This window comes from Pan troglodytes, chromosome 18 (assembly GCF_028858775.2).
Source record: "Pan troglodytes isolate AG18354 chromosome 18, NHGRI_mPanTro3-v2.0_pri, whole genome shotgun sequence".
NCBI classification, from domain to species: Eukaryota; Metazoa; Chordata; class Mammalia; order Primates; family Hominidae; genus Pan; species Pan troglodytes.
Genome location: NC_072416.2, coordinates 23,179,093 through 23,205,686, shown reverse-complemented (window position 1 = coordinate 23,205,686; position 26,594 = coordinate 23,179,093). Strand labels below are relative to the sequence as shown.

The window sequence follows — 26,594 nt, the reverse complement described above, 5'->3', positions numbered from 1 at the left end:
CTCAGCAAGCCGCTAAGCCAGTCTCTCAGCAAGGAGGTCTCAAGAGTCAGCCTCTCAGACAGCCAGCCTCTCAAACAGCCTCTAAGCCAGCTTTTCATAAAGCTTCTAAGCCAGTCTCTCAGCCATGCAGATTCAGAGCCAGCCCCCGATCTGTCCTGTCGCCCAGGCTTCCAGGCAGCCTCTCAGCCGACTTTCCAACCAGCCTCTCAGCAAGCCTCCCAGCTGGACTGTCGGCCAACCTCCCAGGCGTCCTCTAGGCCAGCATCCCAGCCCGGCATTGGCCGACCTCTCAGCCAGCCAACCAACCAGCCAACCTCTCAGCAAGCCTTTCAGCCAGCCAGCCTCTCAACAAGATTCTAACCCAGCCTGTCAGCCAGGCAGATTCTCAGCCAGCCAACCAGCCACCTCTCTGCTGGCCTTCCCAGCCAGTCTCTCAAACAGCCTCACAGCCAGCCTCCTCTGGACCAGCCTTTCAGCCTACCTCTACGCTGGCAAAGCAGCCAGCCTCTCAACCAGCCTCTTAGCCATCCACTCGGCAAGCCACCCAGCAAGTCTCTTGGCCAGACTGCCAGCCTGCCAGCCTATCAGCCAGAAGGCCTGTCATGCAGCCTCACAACCAGCCCCTCTACCAGACCCCCAGGAAACCACACAGCCAACCTTTAATACAGCTAGTCAGCCAGACTCTCAGCGAGCAAGCCTCTCAGGCAGCCACCCTTCATCCAGCCGCTCTGCTACCCTCCCATCTGGCCTCTCGTTGGCCAGCCTCCCAGGTGGCCCCTTGGCCCGTTCCCCAGCCAGCCACCCTCCCATCCAGACTTTCTCCCAGGTTCTAAGCCAGCCATACTCTCAGCAAGCCTCTCAGCCTGGCAACCTCACAGCCAGGCTCTCAGCAAGCCATTCACTCACTTGCCACTCTGCCTGCCTCCCAGCCAGCCATTTGGCCATGCAGCCAGTCTTTCATTTAGCCCTCCAGTCAACCTCTCAGCCAGCCAGACTGGCAGCCAGACTGCCAGCCTCTTGGCCAGACTCACAGCTGCCCTTTTTGCCAGCCTCTCAACCAGCCAACCTGCCAGCTGGCCTCTCAGCAAGCAAGCTTCTCAGGCAGCCTCTCAGCCGACCTTTTAGGCAGCCAGCTCTCAGCCAGGCTGTCTGCCATCCTGCCTCTCAGCAAGCCTCTCAGCCAGCCAGCCTCTCAGTAAGACTCTAACTCAGCCAGTCAGTCAGATGGCCTTTGAAACAGTCATCTTCTCACCCAGCCTCTCAAACAACCTCACAGCCAGGCTCTCAGCCAGCCAGCCTCTCAGTAAGCCTCTAATTAGCTCAGCCAGTCAGTCAGACAGCCTTTGAAACAGTCATCTTCTCACCCAGCCTCTCAAACAGCCTCCCATCCAGCCTCTCAGCCAGCCTCTCAGTCAATCTCTAAGCCAGCCTCTCAGCCAGGCAGCCTCTGAACAAGCCTCTCAGGCAGCCAGCCTCTCTCAGCCAGGTAGATTCTCAGCCAGCCATTCTCTCAGCCAGTCGCTAGCCCATTCAGCCAGCCAGCCTGTCACACAGCCTCCCATACAGCCTTCTAGGCCATCTTCCCAGCCTGCCTCTTTGGAAGCCTCTGATGCAGCCATCCTCTGGACCAGCCCATCAGCCAGCTTCTCAGTCAGCAAGACTGCTAGCCTCTCAAGGAGCCTCCCGGCTAGCCTCTCAGCCAGCCTTCCAGCTGGCTTCTCGACTAGCCTCCCAGTTGGCCTCTCAACCAGAGAGACACCTGGTCTCTCAGCAAGCCTCCCAGCCACACCCTTGGGTGGCCCCTCAGCCAGCCAACCTGCCAGCCAGCGTCTGAGCAAGCCTCTCAGCCAGCTAGCCTCTTAGCAAGCCTCTAAGCCAGCCTCTCAACCAGGCAGCTTCTGAGCCAGCCTCTCAGGCAGCAAGCTTCTCAAACAGCCTCCCAGTCAGCCTCTCGGCCAGCCTCTCAGGTGTCCTCTTGGCCATCCAGGCAGCTGGCTTCTTGGCCAGCTTCCAAGACCCCCTTGACTGGCCTCTCAGCCAGCCAGCCTTCCCGCCAACCTATCAATAAGCCTCTCAGCCAGTCACCCTCTCAGCAAGCCTCTAAGCCAGCCTCTCGGTCAGTGAGATTATCAGCTTGCCATCTTCTCAGCCAGCTTTTCTCCAAGCCTCCCCAGCCAGTCTCTCAAACAGCCTCCCAACCAGCTTCCTGGCCTGCCTTTTGGTCAGCCTCCCATGCCGCCATCCTCTGGACCAGCCTCTCAGCCAGCCTCTTTACCAAATTGCCAGCCGGCCTCTTGGCAAGCCTTTCAGCCACCCCCTTGTCCAGCCTCTCAGCCAGCCAACTTACCAGTCAGCATCTCAGCAAGCCTCTAATCCAGCCATCCTCTCAGCCTGCCTCTAAGCCAGCCTTTCAACCAGTCAACCTCTCATACAGCCTCTCAGGCAGCCTCTTGTCTGGCTCTTAATCCAGACAGCCTCTCAGCCAGTCTCTCTGAGAGGTCTGAGTGCCGGCGTCTCAGACTTCCTCTGGACCAGCCTTCTAGCTGCCCCCTTGGCCAGCCTCTCATCCAGCCAGCCTGCCAGCTCTTATTGAAGGGCTGCAGGGTGTCTTGTCTGCACATGGCTTCCATTACCATTGAAGGAACATTTACTAGGAGAATAGCAATTGTTTATAAGATCAGTTTTACTAGCCTTTAAAATAAGCGCAATAGCACATTGAAAAATCCAAGAAATCAACACTTAAAAAATTTGTGTTTCTGGACTCAGAATTAACGTAATAACAAACAATCGGATTTAAGGGGAAAGAACTATTATCACAAATTAATAACTCATCCAATGCCTATTAGTTAAGCAACTACTATATGCTCAAAATTGTTTTACATGATCTTTGCCCTCATGGATAAAGAGAACAAAGGTAAAAAAAAAAAAAATACTTTTGACCAAAAGCTCTGTTGGCATCCTACTAAACAAACACAAACCTATATAATTTTCATAATGTAAATGGCAGCTATTTTTATAATTCTTCTGCGAATAAATTATTTTTTTCTGATTTTTTTGGTAAAACCCAATATTCATAATGAAGTCCAGAACCATGAATTGTTTAAAATGATTTCTTCTTATTTATGATTACAAGTATACCTCTACAGGAAGTCAGTATACTCACACCAAGGCTAATATTCCAGAAGAAAATGGCAAATTTAATAATTCCCAGGAACACAACAACAATGTTAAGCATCCAAGGAATTCAAAAAAAGTCAGGCCCAGGATGAAGATGGCCAGGCAGAAAATTGATGACCTGGAATAATAACAGTTGAAATAATGAGAAGGGTCAATGACATTTACAATATTTCAGTCACAAAGAATTATCCTTAGAAACCCTCAACCTCCTCCAAGAAGTAAGTGCACCCTCAGATATCACCAGGGGATTCCACTGTTTCAAGAAAGATTGGAAATTACCAGTCTCATGCTTCTCGCATGGCTGGTAGTCTTCTTAGGCTTTGTGAATGTGGTGTGTCTTTTTTCTTGGTCTAAAGCAGGGATGTCCAATCTTTTGGCTTCCTTGGGCTATATTAGAAGATGGAGAATTTTCTTCAACTTGGGCCACACATAAAATACACTAACACTATCAATAGCTGATGAGCTATATGAAACACACAAAAAACTCATAATGTTTTAAGAAAGTTTACACATTCATTTTGGGTTGCATTCAAAGCTGTCCTGGGCTGCATGTGGCCTGTCAGCTGTGGGTTAGACAAGCTAGGTATAAGGTAATTACCTTTTCTTTAAAGTTATTTACTTTTATTTACTTATTTACTTATATTTACTTATGTTTTAAATTGAATATGACATTGTATCTATTTGTCATGTACCATATGATGAAAGAATCCCTCTGAATCATACTTCTTTCTTAGAGTACATGAATTTTTGCTATTTAAAGATCAGCATAAGTAAAAAAATACAATAAAGAGATGATTTCATTCAGAAATAAGTATCAAATTTTAGTGCTTAAACATAACCAATGTAGAGGTCGTAAAAATGGCATGAATAGTATGGGGTTTCTCTAAGATTCTTGATATTAATTCCATTAGACTCTTATGTGAATTAAGACAAAGATTTCACCTGAGTAACTTCCAACACCTTCTGATAACATTCCTACATTGATTCCTTGGATTTAACTGTATATTCTTGAAAACATCTTAATTTTAAATGTTTCAAGATGGCGAATTAAAAAGAGATAGCCATTCAACAGGTTAAACTAAGAATATGCTGAGTCCAAAATGGAAAGGATTGAATTAGAGATCTGTGCAACAATGGGAATGATTCAGAAACATTGTGTTGAGCAGAATAAGGCAGACACAAAAGAGTACCTATGGCATGGCATGCATCTATATACGTGAAATTCCAGAATAAGCAAAATTAACCTACTATGAGAAAGGGATTGGCTAGGAAGAGGGAGAGTTCACTTTCTGTGGTGACATAATAGTGTAGATCTTGAAAAGGAGGTGGGTTATGCTGGTGTATGTACTTTTCAAAGTTAGTAAACTCACACTTAAGATTTGCATATTTTCTTCTATGTCACTCTTCTTTAGAAGAAAATTTTATAAAGAAATATTGAATTCTAGTTAATGTTAGTCTTGCCAAACTATTCAGCAGGAAGTATGTTGATGCCTCCAATTCAGTTGGAAATACATGTAAAATAAGATGGGCTGAGGGATGGGTAGAGGAATGGAAAGATGGGTAGATATGTGTTGTCATGTTCATTAAAATGTTAACAAATCAATGTTGTATGTATGAGCATTTTTATAATAAAATGTTGATGGTAATTGCCAAAAGTCACTTGTCTCATGTCAGTGAGTTTTCCTTTGAACAAGAGTTCGAAAATAATTATTATTCATGTTCTATATGTTGGAACAATTTGAGACACTCTATCAATTGGATCTTTTCCCTGTCAATTGGCCATGTAGTTGCAAAAATGCAAGGATACACAGGGAAATCTTGCAGAGGTGCTGCTTTCTGGGTTTTGTTGTTTTCAGGACAAAGACCAAATGGGAAGAACAAGTCTCATATCTCTTTCCAAGGGAGAGGATTGGCAAACTATTGGCAATGGTACTAGAACATTGTAAATTGCACAGGTGGCTCACATTCTATTTCTTTTGGACGGTGCTGCCCCAGAGCTGTCTTCAGCTTTGCAAGGTCAGTTCAGGATTGGCCAAAGGCTTTTTGAGGGATTTCCTTTGAAGTATTGAGCCTTGAGAAGTGGGCTCTGAGTTCTGACCTCAGACCCAGAGACCCACAAGTCAGTGAGAGGTCAAAAGGACGGACCTCGGGGTCAGAGGAGAGAAATGACCATCACACAGCAGAACTGAGACTTTCTGCTCAGAAATGTGGAGAGTTTGTTCTACAAGTCAGTAGGGACCACAGTCACCATCAGCACTGACCACAGGTTTCTCCTAACCTCTGTGTTGTCCCCAAAGCCCAGAATTTATGACAATGCCCTCTTTCCTCTCTTTGGTGACAGACAGGAGGCGACCGCATGAGACCATGGCTGAGACACCTAGTCCTCCAGGCACTGAGGAACTCCAGGGCATTCTGTGGGTCTTGTGGGCAGCCAGCACCTCTACCTGTTCCTCAGAAGATCGTGGCCACCTGGGAAGCCATCAGCCTGGGAAGGCAGCCGGTGCCTGAATACTTCAACTTTGCCCATGAAGTGCTGGATGTGTGGAGTCGGCTGGAAGAGATGAAGGCTGTTCTGTCCTAGAGTCCATCTGGGGCATCTGAGGCTGCCCTCATGTACCACAATGAGACTCAAGGCTCCAAGACATGTTGATGAGGAAATTTGGACCTGGGAATTTTGCTAGTTCTAAAATGTAAACTGTTGGCATTTGAGACTTAGGAAAAAAATTCTGAGTCAGTGTTGTGAGCCTTAGACATGCTTGTTCCTTCTCTGAAGTGTCCTGCATTCTTGAGCCCAAATCATACAGTGAGACAGTTATGTCCCTTCTGATTCCCTTCCAGTTGTTCATCAACTGAAGGAGGAAGTTTTGTTTTGCTGCTACTCTGTCTTTGATGTCTCTCTCTCACTGTCATGCCCTTCTCTTCTAAATAAGGAAAGAAGGCCGGGTGCGGTGGCTCATGCCCATAATCCCAGCACTTTGGGACACCGAGAAGGGCAGATCACCTGAGGTCAGGAGTTCAAGACCAGCCTCGCCAACATGGTGAAACTCCGTCTCTACTAAAAATACAAAAAAAAAAAAAAAAAAAATTACCCAGGCATGGTGGTGCACACCTGTAGTCCCAGCTACTTTGGAGGCTGAAGCATGAGAATTGCTTGAACTCAGGAGGCAGAGGTTGCAGTGAGCCAAGATCATGCCACTGCACTCCAGCCTAGACAACAGAGCGAGACTCCACCTCAAAAAATAAAATAAAATACAACAAAACAATATAAAATAAGGAAAGAATAGGGCTCAGGCTCAAAGCTTTTTGCAGATCATAACAGATACATAGAATTGAATAAGATAACCCTGATTTCTTTGTGTGTCTCTGTGCCTCTGCTTTCTTCTTTATTTTCCCTTATATCTGTGTCTGTTGGGTCTCTCTATTTCATGGTTACCTTTTATTTGTGTTACATGATACTAACTTTTCATTTATAAGAGGAAGACATACTTGTAAAACTGTATTTCAGCCAATGTGAAGCTTAACCAGTGAGAAAAGCCTTTTCCCTAGGGGCTTTTTGTCCAGAACAATTACAGACAAATGTTTAACTTCATTGTTGCCTAAGGTGATGGATAACAGTAGGGACAAACAATAGACTCACCAAAAAGTGAAAAAAGAAAAGCTGGAGAATACAAAACTGGAAACATAAAATTTAATTCAAAGAATTGTATTCATGTTAATTGTAAGAAGAGATTGTTTAAAGAAAAAATATGAAGTAAATGGCATTGTTAGTAGATACAATAAAATTAACTGTCAGCAGATGTGGTGAAACTTATGAAGGTGGTATGAGGATGACTGAGACTTAAAAGCAGGATTTGCAGTCAGATAGACATTGTTCATCCATGTACATGAAGTGTGACCTTGGACAAGTGCCCTAAGTTCTTTAGATCTCAACTTTCTCATCTGTAAAATGGTAGTCAGACCATATGCTACTTAGAGTAATAGTGAGAATTAAATGAGAATTGCATGTAAGAGATGAAGCCAGGATGCTCCATTACTGATGGCCTACAAAAATCTAAGTTCTTTTTGCAATACTAGGGGCATCCTTAGAAGACTTCTCCTAATGATAAAAACAAGCAAGCAGGATTAGGTCAGGAAAAAAAATGGTAGAATAAGGACTTTCCAGCTATGTAGTAGCCTTGAAAAATAACAGCCCCCATTTCTGGTGCATCACGGCAACCATTAGATGGGCCAGAATGGAGTTGGAGTTTTTTCAAAGCTTCACTTATGAAGAACTGTTATTATTTGAGCTGCCCATTGGTCCTTTGGAAGACCCTACTTGTAAAACTGTATTTGAATCAACTTGAAGCTCAACCAATGAGAAAAGCCTTTTCCCTGGGGGTTTTTGTCCAAAACAATTACAGACAAATGTTTTAGCTTCATTGTTGCCTAAGGTGATGGATAACAGTAGGACAAACAATAGATTCACCAAAGAGTGAAAAAAGAAAAGCTGGAGAATCCAATGTCTATGGGAGCTTTAAAAAATTCTATTGTATTCCTGGAAATCTAGAAATCAACACACCTAAGTAAGGCTGTGTGCTTTCCCAGGGCTTTGCACATGCTTAGGAAAGATCTGAGGAAACTCTAGGCTCCCACTTCTGGCAGACTGAGAGTTGGAGCATGCAGGAAATTAAGACTAAGGCAGGATTGTTAATTGCCTGGCTGAGTGCTAAAGGTGTGCCCCAACACCCACCCAAAGGCTGGGAGATTTATTGGTTTCAGGCATTTAAAGAAATTTCTGTCTAATCATAAGATGACTACTAAGTGATGCTGAGTGAGTAAGTGATCATGCACTTATTCAGAAGGCTAGGGTTTTTAGGCTGTTATTATTATTATTGTTACCTCTTCCAGCTCATGCATTCCAACCCTCCCCAGCCCCTTCCTGCCTTCATCTCTTACCTCTATACCCAAAGCCTTCCCCGCTATCCACTCAACATCCCCTTCTGTTTTATGCCAGGGACTGTGATGATTCCAGGTGTCACTCAGCTGACGGAGAAGGACCTCAAGTACCGGCTGCAGGCGTCCAGGGCCAAGTCCATTATCACCAGTGACTCCCTAGCTCCAAGGGTGGACGCCATCAGTGCCGAATGCCCCTCCCTCCAGACCAAGCTGCTGGTGTCAGACAGCAGTCGGCCAGGCTGGCTGAACTTCAGGGAACTCCTCCAGTGAATTGGGGCTCTCCAGGAGAACAGCAGAAAAATGAAGTCATTTCCCCTTTAAGCAACAAGAGATGAAATGCATTGCTGATTCCACACATAGAGAGCGAATCAGAGAGGAACACTCCCATTGGCAGCCAGGCTGACTTGAGCATAATCTTGGTCCCTACCTTAATGTTCAAGGTCCCTCATTCAGTCAGTGCTGGATTTGTCAGCAGCTTTTCTGTGCTTCATTTGCTTCTATAATGCGGTGGTAGTTATTAGAGCTACCATTCAGAGTACATGAAATAACCTATATGGTGCATTTGGCACATAGCAGGTGATCAGTTAATAATAAACTAGTGCCCATGTATTGGGTACTTAGTGTATTGCTAGATACTGTGCTATGTAAGCCTTCACCTTCATTCATTGACGCAGCAAAGATTTAATGAACATCTATTTCATGACAAGCATTGTGTTTGGTGTTCAGAACACCATAATGGATCAAACATCATCTTATTTAATCCCTGAAAAGGACATTGTGATGGGCCCTTTAACCCAGTTTTACAGATGAGGAAACTGAGACTTGGAAAACTAAAGTGACTTGCCCAAGGTGCTAAAAAGTAGTCAAGTCAGGAGTGGGCAGAGCCGAGACCATATTTGCCTTAGAGCAAGGGCCTGGTGGAAACCCATCTCAGAATTTGAGACTTTGTCCTGATTGGAAGCCAGAACCCAAAAGGAGCCTCTCAGGGGCCTGAACCATTGAGTCACGCATGCTCACCCCACAGACCAGCTGCATCAGATTCACCTGGGTGCTGTTTTGAATACAGATGACAAGGCCTCACATCTGACCTACTTAACCAGACATAGCTGAGCAAGAGCCCTGGGGAACTTTTTTAAAAAATCAGCCCATAGGGCCAGGCACCATGGCTCACGCCTGTAATCCCAGCACTTTTGGAGGCTGAGGCAGGCAGATCACCCGAGGTCGGGAGTTTGAGACCAGCCTGACCAACATGGAGAAACCCCGTCTCTACTAAAAATACAAAATTAGCTGGATGTGGTGGCGCATGCCTATAATCCCAGCTATTTGGGAGGCCGAGGCAGGAGAATCACTTGAACCCGGGAGGCAGAGGTTGCAGTGAGCCAAGATCACGCCATTGCACTCCAGCCTGGGCAACAAGAGCGAAACACCATCTCAAAAGAAAAAAAAAAAAATCAGCTCATATGATTTTGAGAGCTGTCAGGTGGGCCTAGATCAGTGGTTCTCAATTTTGGCTGTTACTAGAATTACTGAGAAGCATTTAAGAAAACATCAAAGATTCTGATTTTATTTTGTTCAGGGTGGATACAGACAAGTTTCTTCCAAAAATTTACCAGGGGACTTCACAGTGCAGCCAGGGATGAGAGCCCGTGGATTAGCTGATCATCCAGATCACAGAACTCTGGGAATTACCTAGATCTCAAAACCCCACATTGGGGGAAACCTTTAGAAAAGAGTTCTAAATTATTAGAAATTGGGATGGGGGTGGAAGCTGTGCCTAAATGTGCAGAATTATAGACATGGACATGTGTGTGTTCTACCAGAAAGTCTTCATACCTTGGTAAGAAAGCATGGGCTCTTTTGAGTGAGTTATGTAACCATTTTGAGCCTCAGTTTCCTGGTCTGCAAAAGGGTTATAATGATAGTACCTGCCCCTTGAAGTGGTTGCAGATTACCCAAGCCAGAGCTTTCAGCACAGCACCTCACATGTGGTATTTATGAAACGGTAGTCATATTGTTGTTATACATATTATTGGTGCTACTAACTGTTTTTACTGTGGTAGTGCCACCTAGTGTTTTTACGTTTTACAGGGAGGCATCTACAGAGCACAACTGCGTGAGGACAAAGAGTCGAGACCCACTGGCTATCTACTTCACCAGCGGAACCACCGGGGACCCCGAGATGGTCGAGCACTCCCAGAGCAGCTACGGACTGGGTTTTGTGGCCAGCAGAAGGTACCAGAGCAGCTTGTCTAGAGGATCCAAGAACAGAAAGTGGGGAGTGGTCTGGAGGGGGTGGTGTGAGGGGAAAGGTGTCAGGAGCTGAGGTCAGAGAGCCAGCAGAATTACTGAGAAGCCAATAGGAGCAGCTTAGGAAGGATCTTGATGGTTCTGGATTTTACTCTGAGCGAGGTGAAAAGCCACGGGAGGTTTCTTGTTAAATCGTGCTATATATATATATATATATATATATATATATATATATATATATACATACATACACATATATATATACATACACACACATATATATACATACACATAAATATGTGTATGTATACATATGTATACATACACATAAACATATATATACATATATCATAAATGTACCCTTTTAACCATTTTAAGTGTACAGTTTAATGTCATTAAATACATTCACATTGTTGTGCAACCATGATCACCATCCATTTCCAGAATTTACTTTATCTTTCCAAATGAGAACTATGCCCCCATTACCCAATAACACCCCATTACCCTCTCCCCTCACCCCTGGTAACCTCTATTTTACTTTCAATCACTGTGAATTTGATACTCTAGGTATTTCGTGTGATTGGCATCATGCAGTCTGTCCTTTTGTTTTGCAGTTTGGCTTCTTTCACTTAGCATAATGTCCTCAAGGTTCATCCGTGTCATAGCATGTGTCAAAATTTCCTTCCCTTTTAAGACTGAAAAATATTCCATTGTATGGATAGACCACATTTTATTTATTTTAATTTTAATTTTATTTTTATTTTTTTGAGACAGAGTTTTGCTCTTTTACCCAGGCTGGTGTGCAGTGGTGCGATCTCCGCTCACTGCAACCTCTGCCTTCCGGTTTCAAGCAATTCTCCTGCCTCAGCCTCCCAGATAGCTGGGATTACAGGTGCCTGCCACCACAGCCGGCTAATTTTTGTATTTTTAGTAGAGATCGGGTTTCACCATGTTGGCCAGGCTGGTCTTGAACTCCTGACCTCGTAATCCTCCTGCCTCAGCCTCTCAAAGTGCTGGAATTACAGGCATGAGCCACTGCACCTGGCCATGACCACATTTTAAATAATCCATTCACCTGTTGATAGACACTTGGGTAGCTTCCACATTTTGGCTATTGTCAATAATGTTGCTATAAACAATGGCATGTGAGTATCTGTTAGAGTCTCTGCTTTCACTTCTTTTGGGTATACATGCAGAAAGGAAATTGCTGGATCATATGGTAATTCTATGTTTAATTATTTTTGAGAAGTGTTGGATATTTTGAGCAGAGGAGTGACATAATCTAATATGTTTTTTAAAGGCTCACTCAGGATGTTGGGTTGACAATGAAACTGTAGGGGAAACAGGTAAAAAAGATGACCAGTGCATTAAGAGGCAAGCATGGTAGCTTGCCCGGGGAGCAGTAGTGGGAGAAGAGATGAGATTCTGAATGTATTTTCAACCTAGACCCAATAAGACTTGCTGACAGAATCAGTGTGGAATGAGAAGGAGGAGTCAAGGAGAGCTCTAAGAGGAATGGCCTGAACAACTGGAAGCACTAAATGATGGGGGAAGAACTGTGGGATGAGCTGTCTGGTGGCAAGAAAACAGTTTGTTTATGGAGTTGTCAATTTGAGAGTCTTCTTAGACATCTCCATCCCCTTGTTAAAAGTGGAGATGTTGAGTGGGCATTTGGATACACATGTCTGAAGTTAATGAGAAAGATTCATGCTGAACTTATCAGTGTAAAGATGGTATTTAATACCATGAGATGGGATGAGATCAGCAAAGTGCAATATAAACTGAAAAGACAATGGGTCTCAGGACCAAGTGCCTGAGGCATTTCTGCACTGAAGGGGAAGACCAGGAGGACTCAGCAGAGGAGACTGAGAAGGGAACAGCCAATGAAAGGGGGAGAATGAGTAGTGCGTGTGTCCCAGGATTCAAGTGCATGACCGCTTTTCTGTCTTCCATGTTTGCAGACACTGTTTCCCATTCCTGGGATGCTCCTGCTTCTCTGCCTCACCTATATAATCCCTATATATTGTTTATGTCTAACTCAAGTGTCACCTCCTCCACCACAGCATTTCTCAGAAACCCATGTCCATCATTGCTCTGGGTTAGGTGCCTATTCTCTATAATTGCACAAGGCTTTGTGTTTAGCTCTATTAAAACATGCTCTCCAGGGGCTTCCTAGATATTTATACTTCCTAAACTATAAGGCCCTCAAAGTAAGACTAATCGTTCATTTCTAGATCCCTAGTGCTAAGTCCAGACTAAATGCTAAATAAATGTTGGCTAAATAAAGTGACCTTAGCACAGAGTATTGAGGTTAATTTTTTTCCCTTGTATATCACATCCACTGGACTGTGAACTTTCTGGAAACTCTTTTTGCTTCTGTATTCTTAGCCTAGGGCATAGGTACATGGAAGATGCTCAATAAATGCTGGTTGAGACAATAGTTGACTTGAAGGTTCTTGTTCAGGTTTCACAAGTATAAGTGAGTACCCACTGAGCAGGGCTCCAAATGTGGTGATATAGATAATACAATCCTTTTTAAAGGTAGAGTCATTGCCAAGGGTACTGACATTCTCTAATTTTTGGCAGATGGTGGTTGGCCTTGACCAAATCGGACGTCTTCTGGAACACGACAGACACTGGCTGGGTGAAGGCAGCCTGGACTCTCTTCTCTGCCTGGCCTAATGGATCTTGCATTTTTGTGCATGAGCTGTCCCGAGTTGATGCCAAAGTTATCCTGAATGTAAGAGGAAAAACCAATAATACCCCATATGTGTTGGATACAAATGAGATGAGTGGGATATAGAATTTCAGGCTGCAGGAGAAAACATATAAATCAGTGAATTTAAGGCTTCTTTGGTGTGGCTCCCTGGCCTTCCATAATCTGGTTCCTGACCACCTGGTTCCCTTCAATCATTGCCTATGCTCTAGCTAGATTCTTAGATGTAAGACTATTTCGTTGCTATTTCTCCTGCATGGGGTGCCCTTGTCTCCACCACTTTCTTCCCAATGCTCCTGCCAAAACCCTAGGTATTTGTCAAACCCTTAGGCAAAATCAGTCTACGCCTCAACTCCAAATGCTACTGTCCATGGTGCTTAACCTGAGTAGCTGGCCCAACTAGAGAGTCCTGGTGACTCCTGCTCAGCCTCCCAGGGTCTTCTCATGGGGAGGGAGGAGATTGGTGCCCCCAGTCAAGACACAGGTCACCTTTCTTCTGCCCCCCACATCCTAACTGTCATTCCTTAAAACGTCAGAGGTTCCTTCTGCTCTTATTATTTGTACTGAGATAAGCTGTATCACATGGTAGCTAACTGCACAGGCTGTGCCATCAGTCAAAGAGTCAGACCTGGACTCTGATCCTACACCTTTGATTCGCTAGCTGTGTGGCCTTGGGGAAGTTGCCTAATCTCCTGAGCTGCAGTTTCAGCCTCATCTGTAAGAAAGGGATAAGATATCTCTATAGAGTTGCTGAGTGAATGAAATGATACAAGGCAAAGGGGCCAGCACATCATAGGTTCTTTTTTGAAATAATTTTTAACTTTTGTGGATACATAGTAGGTGTATATATTTATGGGGTACATGTGGTGTTTTGATGTAGGCATGCAATGCGTGAAAATCACATCATAGAGAATAGGGTATCCATCCCCTCAAAGCATTTATCTTTTGTGTTACAATCTAATTACACTCTTTCAGTTATTTTAAAATGTACAATTAAGTTTTTATTGACTATAGTCACCCTGATGTGCTTTAAAATAACAGGTCTTATTCATTCATTCTATTATTTTGGTACCAACAAACCATCCCCACCTTTCTCCCAGCCCCCGACTACCCTTCCCAGCCTCTGGTAATCATCCTTCTAATCTCTATTTCCATGAGTTCAATTGTTTTGACTTTTAAATCTCACAAATAAGTGAGAATATGTGAAGTTAGTCTTTCTGTGCCTGGCTTATTTCACTTAACATGATGATATCCAGTTCCACCCATGTTATTGCAAAAAACAAGACCTCATTTTTTTTTATGGATCCATTGTGTATATGTACATTTTCTTTATCCATTCATCTGTTGATGGACACTTAGGTTGCTTCAAAACATAGTAGATTCTTTTTTTAAAAAAATTATTTTCATAGGTTATTGGGGAACAGGTGGTGTTTGGTTACATGAGTAAGTTCTTTAGTGGTGATTTGTAAGATTTTGGTGCACTCATCACCTGAGCAGTATACACTGCACCCAACTTGAGGTCTTTTATCACTCACCCCTTCCCACAATTTCCCCCAAGTCCCCAAAGTCCATTGTGTCATTCTTACACCTTTGCATCCTCATAGCTTTGCTCCCACTTATGAGGGAGAATATAAAATGTTTGGTTTTCCATTTCTGAGTTGCTTTACTTAGAATAATAGTCTACAATCTCATCCAGGTCCCTGCGAATGCCATTAATTCATTCCTTTTTATGGCCGAGTTGCATTGCATTATATATATTTATATACCACACTTTCTTTGTCCACTTGTTGATTTATGGGCATTTGGGTTGGTTCCACATTTTTGCAATTGCAAACTGTGCTGCTATAAACATGTATGTGCAAGTATCTTTTTCATATGACTTCTTTTCTTCTGGGTAGATACTCAGTAGTGGGATTGCTGGATCAAATGGTAGTTCTACTTTTAGTTCTTTAAGGAATCTCCACACTGTTTTCCACAGTGGTTGTACTAGTTTACATTCCTACCAGCAATGTAGAAGTGTTGCTTGTTCACTGCATCCATGCCAACATCTGTTATTTTTTGATATTTTGATTATGGCCATTCTTGCAGGAGTAAGCTGGTATCGCATGGTGGACCAAATATAGTAGATTCTTAACCCATATTGATTATTATCATCATGATCAAACTCATCACCATCATTATCCATGTAGTGCTTGATCAGCCAATGTATGGACCTTCTCCTTGCACTGTCCCCAGCTCTGATATAGTGTTTTCATTATCTATTGCTATGTAATAAATTATACTGAAACTTAGCACTATAAAACACAAGCATTTATCTCACAGTTTCTGATGGTCAGGAAGCTGGAGGTAGCTTAATGAGGGGGTTTGGGAGCAGGGTCTCTCATGAGGTTGCAATCAAGAAGTCAGCAAGGTATGCTCATGTTCATAGCAGCATTAACAATAACTAAAAGGTGAAAGCAACGCAAGTGTCCATCCACAGATGAATGAATAAACAAAATGTGGTGTATATGTACAATGGAATATTACCTACCCTTAAAAAGGAAGGACATCTTGTTGTATGATATAACGTGGATAACCCTTGAGGACATTATGCTAAGTGAAACATGCCAGTCATACAAGAACAAATACTGTATGATTCCGCTTACATGAGATACCAAGAGTAGTCAAATTTATAGAGACAGAAAGTACAGTGGTGTTTACCAGGAGTTAGGGGAGAGAGTAATGGGAAATTATTGTGTAATGGGTACAGAGTTTAAGTTTGAGAAGATAAAAATAGTTCTGGAGGTGGATGGTAGCAATGGTTGCACAACACTCTGGAAATGTTTAATCCCACTGGACTATACACTTAAAAACCGTTCCAATGGGCAAATCCTATGTTGTGTGTATTTTGCCACAATAATTTTAAAGAAGATATTTGCTAGGACTGCAATCGTCTTAAGGATTGACTGAAGCTGGAAAATTGCTTAAAAGTTCACTGGTGGCTGGGCACAGTGGTTCATACCTGTAATCCCAGCACTTTGGGAGGCCAAGGCGGGTGAATCATGAGGTCAGGAATTAAAGACCAGCCTGGCCAGGATGGTGAAACCCCGTTTCTACTAAAAATACAAAAATTAGCCGGGCCTGGTGGTGGGCACCTGTAATCCCAGCTACTCAGGGGTCTGAGGCAGAGAATTGCTTGAACCCGGGAGGCAGAGTTTGCAGTGAGCTGAGATCTTGCCACTGCACTCCAGCCTGGGTGACAGAGTGAGACTCCATCTCAAAAAACCAAACAAAAAACCAAACAAAAACCTCACTGGTGGTTTTTAGTAGACTTCAATTTCTCACTGGGTGTTTGCTAGTCTCCAGTTTCTCACTGTGTGCACCTGTCCGTAGGATGGCTTGAGCATACTAAAAACATGGTGGCTTGCTTCTGCCAGAACAGGGGATCCAAGAAAGGGAGAGAGAAAGAACATCCAAAAAAGAAGCCATAGTCTTTGTATAACCAAATCTTGAAAGTGGTATTCATCACCTTGGCAGTATGCCATTGCTGTCACAGACCCACTTTGGTATGAGGTGAGAGGGGATCCTCCAAAGGTGCACATGCCAGGAAGTAGGGGTCACTGGACACCATGTTGGCTGCTGGATTCCACACATAGTTTTCAGCTTCTCTGCTTTGGTACTGAGACTATAAAGATGCATTTGGCTCCATCTTCATGGTCCCACCCCAGTGATTCTAAGGACATCTTTCACCCTTTGTTTTTGTTTAGACTCTCTCCACATTCCCGATAACCACCCTCTGCTGTGTTCTAACCATCTTTCGGCTGCTTGTGCAGGAGGATCTGACCAGGTACAGCCCATCTATTTCGTGCTTTGAGGGCCTAAGTATGTGAATATATAGCATGGGTATCCACACACACAACTACCCTCTCATTCCAACTCTCTTTCTTTCTCTGTCTCTCCCTCTATATATTTTTCTGCCTCTCTCTTTGTCTCTCTCTCCCACACACATTTATACACATACACATTGACAAGTCAACATACCTGTAAATCTCACAGATGCCCCTCAAGAACAAGCTTCTGGCCCCCCAAAATTTGCATCCAGATGGAACTAAATAGATTTAAGGCAGACTGAAATTTTAGCACCTGAGATAGGCTTCTCCTCACACCATACACCCATGGGCTATTCTGTCAGCAGTGTGTCTGCTACCTCTGTGAGGGAAGAGAAATGATTGGACAATTGTTAGCCACCTATGGAGTGCGGTTTGTGGCCAGGGCCCTCAGGTGTGGTGAAACTAACAAGCCCGCACCACAGTAGATGCCCCAACTCTCAGCCTCAGACTAACCCCAGCCAACTGTTCTCTGAGCACATGCCATTGGGCACCCAAGAGAAAGGGACAAGGCACTGATGATGGCTCCATCCTGGGTGAAGCCAAAGCAACATCTTCTAGCAGAACAGGGCTAGTTGCTGGGGTATATGGAGAGAGGCCCACCATCCTTCAGTATCCACCAACCCTGATCTGTTCTCCCTCTTTTGTCCTCCCCCAAGTCATGAGGAGTCGTCCTCTCATCTTTCCTAATCACATGAATCTACCCACCAAGTGTCCAAAAGAGGGAGTTCTTACATGCTTCTAAAAGTGAATTCTTCTCCAATGTAAGAAAATCATCCCATTCATTGATCTGATGTGTGCATCTCCACATGATGATTTTGGCTGAAAGCAAGCTCCAAGTACCTCGTTAAGAACAATGTCGTTGAATGCTCTTTGGTAATAATAAGTAACTTAATCAAGCCAATTTGATCTCCCCTCTCCTCCAAGATTAAAAATGTACTTGCAATCACTGATTTTTTTTTTATAGTTTGGATGATTTGTTGAACAGAGAGGGCATTTTGCAACATAATTAATATCTGTAGGAATTTTTGGGATTCTTAGGGGTCTAATTTTTATCTTTTCAATTTTCTTTCCTTTCTTTTCCTTTTTCTTTTATTTTTATTTATTTATTTATTTTAGAGACAGAGTCTTGCTCTGTTGCCCAGGCTGGAGTGCAGTGGCATGATCTCGGCTTACTGCAACATCCGCCTCCCAGGTTCCAGCTTTCCTCCCACCTCAACCTTCCAAGTAGCTGGGACTACAGGCATGTGCCACCACACCTGGCTAAGTTTTAGTATTTTTTGGTAGAGACGGGGTTTTACCACGTTGACCAGGGTGGTCTTCAACTCCTGAGATCATGCAATCTGCCCACCTAGGCCTCCCAAAGTGCTGGGACTACAGGTGTGAGCCATGGTGCCTGGCCTATCTTTTCAATTTCTAATTGATCTATCCTTTTCAATCAGATTACTGTCCTAACCAATTTATTATCAATCAGTTTTTTTCCAACTAAATTATTTTGGCCAAGTTACCTGGAACTCACCATATTATGCCAAAACCTATTATATGAGCTTCTGATTTTATCTCAAACTCAGATAGGATGGATCTTTTAAAAATTATCTGTCCATGAGGAGCATGGTTGCAAAGCCAGTGGGTGGACTCACTTAGAGAAGATTAAAAAGCAGGGGCATCTACCCTCTAGTGCCTGTGGTGTTTGCATCTGGGCAGTGGCAACAGAGGGCGGGGTGGTATGAAGATCCTGACGTAGGTGGCCTTGTTTTCCTGCCTGAGAAAGGTACCAGTTTCAGAGCCTGAGGCACTGTCTGACCGGAGGAGAGGCCCTCAACCCTGACGTGAGGGAGAAGTGGAAACACCAGACCGGTGTGGAGCTCTACGAAGGCTATGGCCAGTCTGAAACGGTGAGTGCTGGAGGGGCCAGGTCCCTACCCCCCAGGTCCCCACCCCCCAGGTACCCTCGAGAGCTTCCTGCCTCTCCAGCTGTCACCTCCCTGAAGCTTCTCAGGGACCACCCTTCCCCCAGGGGAGAAGCCGATAACAAAATTCCATCAGCTTTCCTTCCCTTTTGATTTCCATATGTTCTCACTTATAAGTGGGAGCTAAGCTATGAGGATGCAAAGACATACAGAGTGGTATAAAAGACTTTGGAGACTCAGAAGGAGGAAGGTGGGAGGAGGGGCGTGAGGGTAAAAAAAGTACATATTGGGTATAATGTACACTGCTCAGGTGACAGATGCACTAAAATCTCAGGATTCACGACTATAGAATTCATCCACGTTACAAAAAACGCTCGTACCCAAAAAGCTATTGAAATACACACACACACACACACACACACACACACACACACACACACACAACTTATAAATTAAAAAAAAGGTAATTTAAAGTATTTTTACAATTATACCATGCCAGCAAACCAGCCCTCACTGCTGAAGGCATTGTTTGTCTCCACCAAGACAGTCTACATCTGCCACTGTTCAGAGTCCAAGATTCTAAGCAGCGTCCTCTATAGTCATCTAGGAAGAGATCTGGGGATCAACTGAGTCTTTTGGCTTAGAGATGGGTTAAGTTCTTTAGGTTTGAGTGCCCACTGGAGTGCCCCATAATTGTTTGCTAACTATGGAAAGAAAAGAAGAAAGACAGGCAAGAAAGAGGGAAGAAAATAGGAAGAAAATGAAGAAGGAAGGGAGGGAGGAAATAAAGGAAAGAGAAAGGAAAGGAAGGAAGAAAGGAAGAGGAAAAAGATGAAAGGAAGGAAGGAAATAGGGAACAAAGAAGAAGGGAGGAGAGAGGAAAATGGAGAATGAAATATCGGGGAAAGGAATGAAAAAAAGAAGGAGGAAAGAAAATGAAGGAGGGAAGGAAGAAAACAGGAAAGGGAAAGAAAGGAAAGAAAGAGGAAAGGAAAGAAGGAAGGGAAGGAGTGAGGGAGGAAGAAAAAAGAAAAGAAAGAAGGGAGGAAGAACGGAGAGAAATGGAGAGAGGAGAAGGGAAAGAAAGAAGAAAGTGAGGCAGGAGAAAAAAGAGGATGAGAGAAAGAGTTATCAGGCAGGGTGAGAGACAGGCATGGCCCAGGAAAGAAGCTAAGTGGAAAGGCTCTTCTTTATCTGTACTGCATTCTCCCCAGGTTGTCATCTGTGCCAATCCAAAAGGCATGAAAATCAAGTCTGGATCCATGGGGAAGGCGTCCCCACCCTACGATGTGCAGGTAGCAGCCTCCCCCAACTTCTGGCAAGGCCTGGCATGGAGAGGAGAAAGACACACAGTCCTGGCTGGCACGGGCTGCTGGGCTGCTGGAGGGGCCCAGGGTGTAGACACTCATGTATGCACCTCTGTGATGATCTCCTTACCAGATTGTGGATGATGAGGGCAACGTCCTGCCTCCTGGAGAAGAGGGGAATGTTGCCATCCGTATCAGACCCACCCGGCCCTTCTGTTTCTTCAATTGCTATTTGGTAAGAGACGGGGAACAGCTGTTCTCATGACAGTTACTGTGTGCTAAGCATTGTGCACCACACTTTGTAAATATCTATTTGTTTAATCCTTACAATGACTGCATGAGGCAGGTTGCTACTATTATTAATAAAGTTCTGTTATTGATAAGGAAGACTATTATTGATAAGGAAGCTAGTACAAAGGGGAAGTGACTTATCCAGCATCATGCAGCTAGTACAGGCAGGACATGGGATTTAAACGTGGGTGTGTCTGAAAGCGTAAACATATGACATGAGGGCAGCACCATTGTTTTAATGAGGAGAAAATCGAGGCGCAGTAAAGGAAAGGAGCTTCTGAAGGTCAAACTGCAGCCGGTTGCGGTGGCTCACACCTGTAATCCCAGCACTTTGGGAGGCCGAGGAAGGTGGATCACCTGAGGTCAGGAGTTCAACACCAGCCTGGTCAGCATAGTGAAACCCCGTTTCTACCAAAAATACAAAAATCAGCCAGGCATGGTGGCACATGCCTCTAGTCCCAGCTACTTGGGAGGCTGAGGCAGGAGAATCGCTTGAACCGGGGAGGAGGAGGTTGCAGTGAGCCAAGATCATGCCACCGCACTCCAGCCTGGGCAAGAGAAGGAGACTCTGTCTCAAATAATAATAATAATAATAATAAAATAAATAAATAAATACATAAAGGTCAAACTGCACTATTGTGTCAGAGCTGTCTTCAGGATTCTTTTTGTGGTTTGCTAGCAGGGCACAAACCTGGGATTTCAGTCCAAGTTTCTGGGATAATTCAGTAACTGCTTCTCTTTTGTATTCATCTTGGCTGGTGTTTATGTTGGGCTTTCTTTTCTTCACAGCTTTCTCTCAGGTTTAAGCAATTCTCTTGCCTCAGCCTCCCAAGTAGCTGGGATTACAGGCATGCACCACCACACCCAGCTAATTTTTTTATCTTTAATAGAGACAGGGTTTCACTATGTTGGCCAGCTGGTCTCAAATTCCAAACCTCAAGTGATCCACCCACCTCAGCCTCCCACAGTGCTGGGATTACAGGCATGAGCCACCACACCCGGCCTAGCCCTTCACTTTCTACCCTCAGTGATTCCTGAGCACAAAGAGTATTCATGTGTTCTCTTGTCCTAAAAAACACAGCCAGTGGCCCTGTGCCCACCCTCCTGCTTTCAACTGTGCTTTCTAGACCCCCTTCTAAGGATGGTGGTGGGTGGCTGCCCTTAACCATTGGCTGGCAGCTTGATTCCAATCAAAAGAGGGAAATCCCACAACTAAACAGGGCCATAGCTCCCTGTCCATTGGGGAACTCTGGGCAGCCGGGACTTTAGGAACTGCTGAACTTTCTGTTGAGTGGTCTCCAGCTTCCTACAGGGGGCTACTGGGGCAGTAACTGGCCTTAGCGGTTGTTCCCAGAGGGTCCTTCACGGGTTGTCTTTGTCTTTCAGAACAATCCTGAGAAGACAGCTGCATCAGAACAAGGGGGCTTTTATATCACAGGCGAGCGAGCTCGCATGGAAAAGGATGGCTACTTTTGGTTTATGGGAAGAAACGACGATGTGATCAATTCTTCAAGGTCAAGCTGTCTGCACTTTCCTCCTCCCTTTGAAGTTTCATGGGGGTTGAGGGAAGCCCACTTGGAAGAGTTTGTTTTTCCCTTCCAGCTACCAGATCGGGCCTGTTGAAGTAGAAAGTGCCCTGGCAGAGCATCCTGCTGTCCTGGAGTCGGCTGTGGTCAGCAGCCCAGACCCCATCAGGGGAGAGGTAACCAGTGCACCCAAGAACATGGCCTCCTGCTTCTGTACCTATTAGCACCCAGCAGAACAAGCAGGAAGGCTCAGATTGTCCTGTATTTCACCTCCATCCATGTGCCACAAAGTTGAAATGCCACCATCAGACACACGTTGCCTTCATGTCTTTAGAGATACGATTACTCTCTAAAGGGACATAATGGGAAAACACCAACACTTTGCTTTTAAATGGACACAACTACATCCCAGAGAGGCTGGCTATGGGGCAGGAGATCTTAGGGGGAGGTGCAGGCTCTGTATCCATCCTATCTAATAAAAAGTCTTTTCTATTTGCAGATGAGGACATAGCAAGCACACCAGTAATAGTTGCTGATGGCTGTAACCTGAGAGGGATAGAATATGTATCCAAAATGACCTTGATATACTAGAAAGATGGGCCAAATTTAATAAGCTGGGCTTTCATGGGAGAAATCTTTTTATTTTTTTTGAGATGGAGTCTTGCCGTGTTGTCCAGGCCGAAATGCAGTGGCATGATCTTGGCTCACTGCAACCTCCGCCTCCCAGGTTCAAGTGATCTTCCTGCCTCAGCCCCCCTCCAGTAGCTGGGATTACAGGCACATGTCACCACACCTGGCTAATTTTTGTATTTTTAGTAGAGACAGGGTTTTGCCTTGTTGGCCAGGCTGGAGGTCTTAAACTCCTGATCTCAGGTGATCCACCCACCCCGGCCTCCCAAAGTGCTGGGATTACAGGTGTGAGTCACCGTGCCCGGCCAGGAGGTCTTTCTGTGGGTCCCAGAAGAATGCATATTATGGGAAAGATCAGGTTCCAGGCAGACTTAGGTACTTTTCACTGGCTTACATCCAACATAATCCTAAAGCACAACAGTTACCTTTTGAAAGTTAGTGCAACATCAGCCTGCATTCTCAGAAGCACCAGGACCACAGGAGAGATTCTCAAAGTCTGGTTCGTGGGCTGCTTGCAACTGTATCATCTGAGATTCTTGTTTAAAATATAGATTTGTAGACCTAAAGTCAGACTTACCAAATCATAATGACTGGGAATGCAGCCCAGAGAATCTGCATTTTAGCCAGCCATTCTTGGCCAAGTGATTCCCCTCTAAAATCCAAAGCCATTAATGTATAATAAGGGAGGTGTGGAGTCCCATTGATGTGCTGAAGAAATCTACCTCAAACATATGCCTAGTTCTGCATGCCGTGAGTTAACTGGGACAGTGACAAATGGCTGTCTGCTCAAACTTAATCCATGTATAGTGCTTAGAACTAAGTCTGGTGTGTAGAAAGTGCCCAACACATGAGCTGGACACGGTGGCTCATGTCTGTAATCCCAGCACTTTGGGAGGCCGAGGCGGGTGGATCACGAGGTCAGGAGATCGAGGCCATCCTGGCTAACACGGTGAAACCCCATCTCTACTAAAAATACTAAAAATTAGCCGGGCGTGGCGGTGGGCGCCTATAGTCCCAGCTACTCAGGAGGCTGAGGCGGGAGAATGGCGTGAACCCAGGAGGCAGAGCTTGCAGTGAGCCGAGATCACCTCGCTGAGCTCCAGCCTGGGCGACAGGGTGAGACTCTGCCTTAAAAAAAAAAAAAAAAAAAAAAGTGTCCAACAAATGTTTCGTAGTTACAGTAGTAAGAGTAAGAGGAAGCTCTTTCTAAAAGCATATCTGTCTGAACATGAAATGATAGTGGCCTTCCTCCCTGTGGGAAGTATGCAAGGACAGTGAGCTACCCCTTTAATAGACTACTGTTAACAGATAGGAATGCTGGAATTAATAAGCATCCAAGTGACCTTCCATTCCTAACAGAAACTATGTATGTTGTGCTTGAGTCTGGGACACTTCCTCCTGCCTGGCATAAGATAGCCTGAAGGAAAGTTGTGGGCAGAGAGACCCAAGGTGCAGAATGTCCCTCGGGATGTCTGGAACAGAAGTGGTGCAGTTCAGGGTCTGCTGATTGCAAATGTTCATCCATGCAGACCCCCAAAGACCTAGTTCCCCTTGAAAGTGCCTGCATTTTCCTCAATCCCACCTGTTCAAACTCATGCCTACCTACCTTTCTCATTAGGAAAATCTGGAAGAAAATGGCCCTAGGAGTTTATGAACCTCTTTTCTCCAAAATATTTGCTTCTTAAGAGAAGCGATGTTGGCTTCAAATGGTGTCATTCCAAGTATGGGGAGTAATTTGAGAAAGAGGTAGGAGTTTGAAATCATCCCGGAAAGGTCAATCCTCCTAATAGTCACACCTGGAAGGGCCAGCAAAAGAAAAATTGATGTTGTTTGTGTCACTGGCTGTGCCCAAAAAAACTAGTAGAACTTTCATGGTGCAAAGGTAAATGTAGGCACTTATTCAAGGCTCACTTAAGGAGAAAAGAGTTGTTATACGAGGCCTGATCTTTTCTGGGTATTTTGTTTTCCTGCAGGTGGTAAAGGCATTTATAGTCCTTACTCCAGCCTACTCCTCTCATGACCCAGAGGCACTAACGCGGGAACTCCAGGAACATGTGAAAAGGGTGACTGCTCCATACAAATACCCCAGGAAGGTAAACATCAGGGTTTCCAGGGCACAGTGATCTGGGAATCAGATGGGCACGCTCTGCCTAGGCTCCCACTCAGAGCCAGGCCCTGTGCCAGGCACTGGGGATATGGAGAAACTTGTAACCCTGGCTGCTGCTTCAGCATTTTTCTGTATTTCTTCACTTGGATTCTCCCCAAAGCACATTTTGTTCCTGCTCTAAGAACAGCCTGATCCCTACCACTAATCAGATACAAGAGGTAGTGCTCAAATGCTGTCAAAATGATCCTGTGCTCCAGGCTCCAGCTGTTTTGCTTCTGGCCATTTAGGGGGAAACCCTGAATCACTGACGCTTTCCAAGGACAGGCAGACAGTATTGTCTCTTTCAAAACAAAAGTCTTTTTGAGAAATGATGATTTCCAAGTGTTTTTTGTTTTGTGTTTGGTCACTAGGTGGCCTTTGTTTCAGAACTGCCAAAGATGGTTTCTGGAAAGATCCAAAGGAGTAAATTGCGAAGTCAGGAGTGGGGGAAATGAGGTGCAACCCCAGGAAGGCCCCGTAGACCTCCTAAGAGTCCACGAGATACTAATGGATCACTGGTCAGCCCCCATGGGGAGCATCATCTCTTCAACCCTAAAGATGTCAAAGGTGTGCAGCTTCCAAATGGCATCCCCAGGATCACTGGGCAATGCTGGAAAGAGCAAAAGAATATCATTGGCCCTGACCACATAGATGCTGCGCCGCCTAGCAAATGCTTGGTGGTTCGACTTCTCCCTCTGTCTGGGGGCAGGCTCAGCATCTGCCCACTGGTCTCACTAAGAGCTTTCAGATTTCCCTCCACAGGACAGGTTACCATAGACTTGGGGCACTTGTGGGTACTCATTCTCTGCCAGTGGGAATGTAAAGCTTTCATCCTTTGTATGCAACCATTTGGTAAAAATATGCAGGAACATAAAATAAAATATCCTTTAGCTCAGAAATTCTACCTTCGGGAGTCACCACAAAAGAAAAAATCAAAATGCAGAAAATGTGTGGTGCACTAAGATGATCACACAGCATTAAAACTAAAAAAAAAAAAAAGAAAAAATTAACAATTAACATCCAAACAACAAGGAAATGATTAACAAAATTGTAGTAGATTAACTCAATAACATATGATGTGGCCACTAAAATATTTAAGAGCAGTTTAGTATGTCTTGGGAAAAGTGTAAGCTATATTAATTTTAAAAATCAGAATAAAAATATTTGCATACTGGAGAATCCCAAGTCTGAAAAATAAAGGGAAAACTGTAGTTAATTGTAATCCTCCTGGAGATTGAGGAGGGAGGGAGAGAAAATAATGGATGGTAGTTTTTCTTCTTCCTTTTTCACTACATTTCTGTATTTTCCAAGTTTTGTACTAAGCACATAGAACTATTTTAATGAAAAAGTTATGTTAAAGAAAGCACATTCTGCTTCATGTCTAGTTCTTCCTCCACATACTCATACATCAACCCCAAAGACTGCTGTATTATGTCTGTATTAGTCAGCATTCTCCAGAGAAGGAGAAGCAATAGGACATATTTAGACACAGGAGAGGGGATTTATGATGGGAATTGGCTCACTCGATTTTGGAGGCTGAGAAGTTCCACAATCTGCCATCTGCATGCTGGAGATCCAGGAAACCCCGTGGTATAATTCCATCTGAGTCCAAAGGCCTGAAAACCAGAAGAGCCAATGTTATAACTCCCTGTCCGAGTGCAAAGTATCGAGAACCAGGAGTTTCACCGTCTGAGGACAAGAAAACACAGATATTCTAGCCCAAAAGGAAGGAGCAAATTCCTCTTTTCTCCTTTTTCTCCTCGTCATGCCCTAATGGATTGGATGATGCCTGCCCACGTGGGTGAGGGCAGATTTTCTTAGTCTATGGCTCTATCTCTAATAT

At 44.4% G+C, this 26,594-nt stretch overlaps 2 protein-coding genes across 2 annotated transcripts in view; both read left to right on the top strand.

The window, feature by feature from the left end:
• Positions 1-6,988, top strand: part of ACSM1 (acyl-CoA synthetase medium chain family member 1) — an 89,077-nt gene extending 82,089 nt beyond the window's left edge. The window contains exon 15 of the mRNA XM_009430451.3: positions 5,519-6,988. The gene's annotated coding sequence lies outside the window, so the exon portion shown is untranslated. The remainder of the gene's footprint in view (positions 1-5,518) is intronic.
• Positions 6,989-7,409: 421 nt separating this feature from the next.
• Positions 7,410-25,305, top strand: LOC107973209 (acyl-coenzyme A synthetase ACSM5, mitochondrial-like). The gene is made up of 12 exons (XM_063796324.1): positions 7,410-7,494; positions 8,171-8,341; positions 10,173-10,344; positions 12,946-13,099; positions 16,822-16,901; positions 18,713-18,836; positions 20,066-20,146; positions 20,292-20,393; positions 21,836-21,963; positions 22,052-22,151; positions 24,579-24,698; positions 25,123-25,305. Exons 1-12 carry the CDS (start codon positions 7,410-7,412, stop codon positions 25,204-25,206), a joined length of 1,401 nt encoding a protein of 466 aa, XP_063652394.1. The 3' UTR covers positions 25,207-25,305.
• The last annotated feature ends 1,289 nt before the right edge of the window (positions 25,306-26,594 follow it).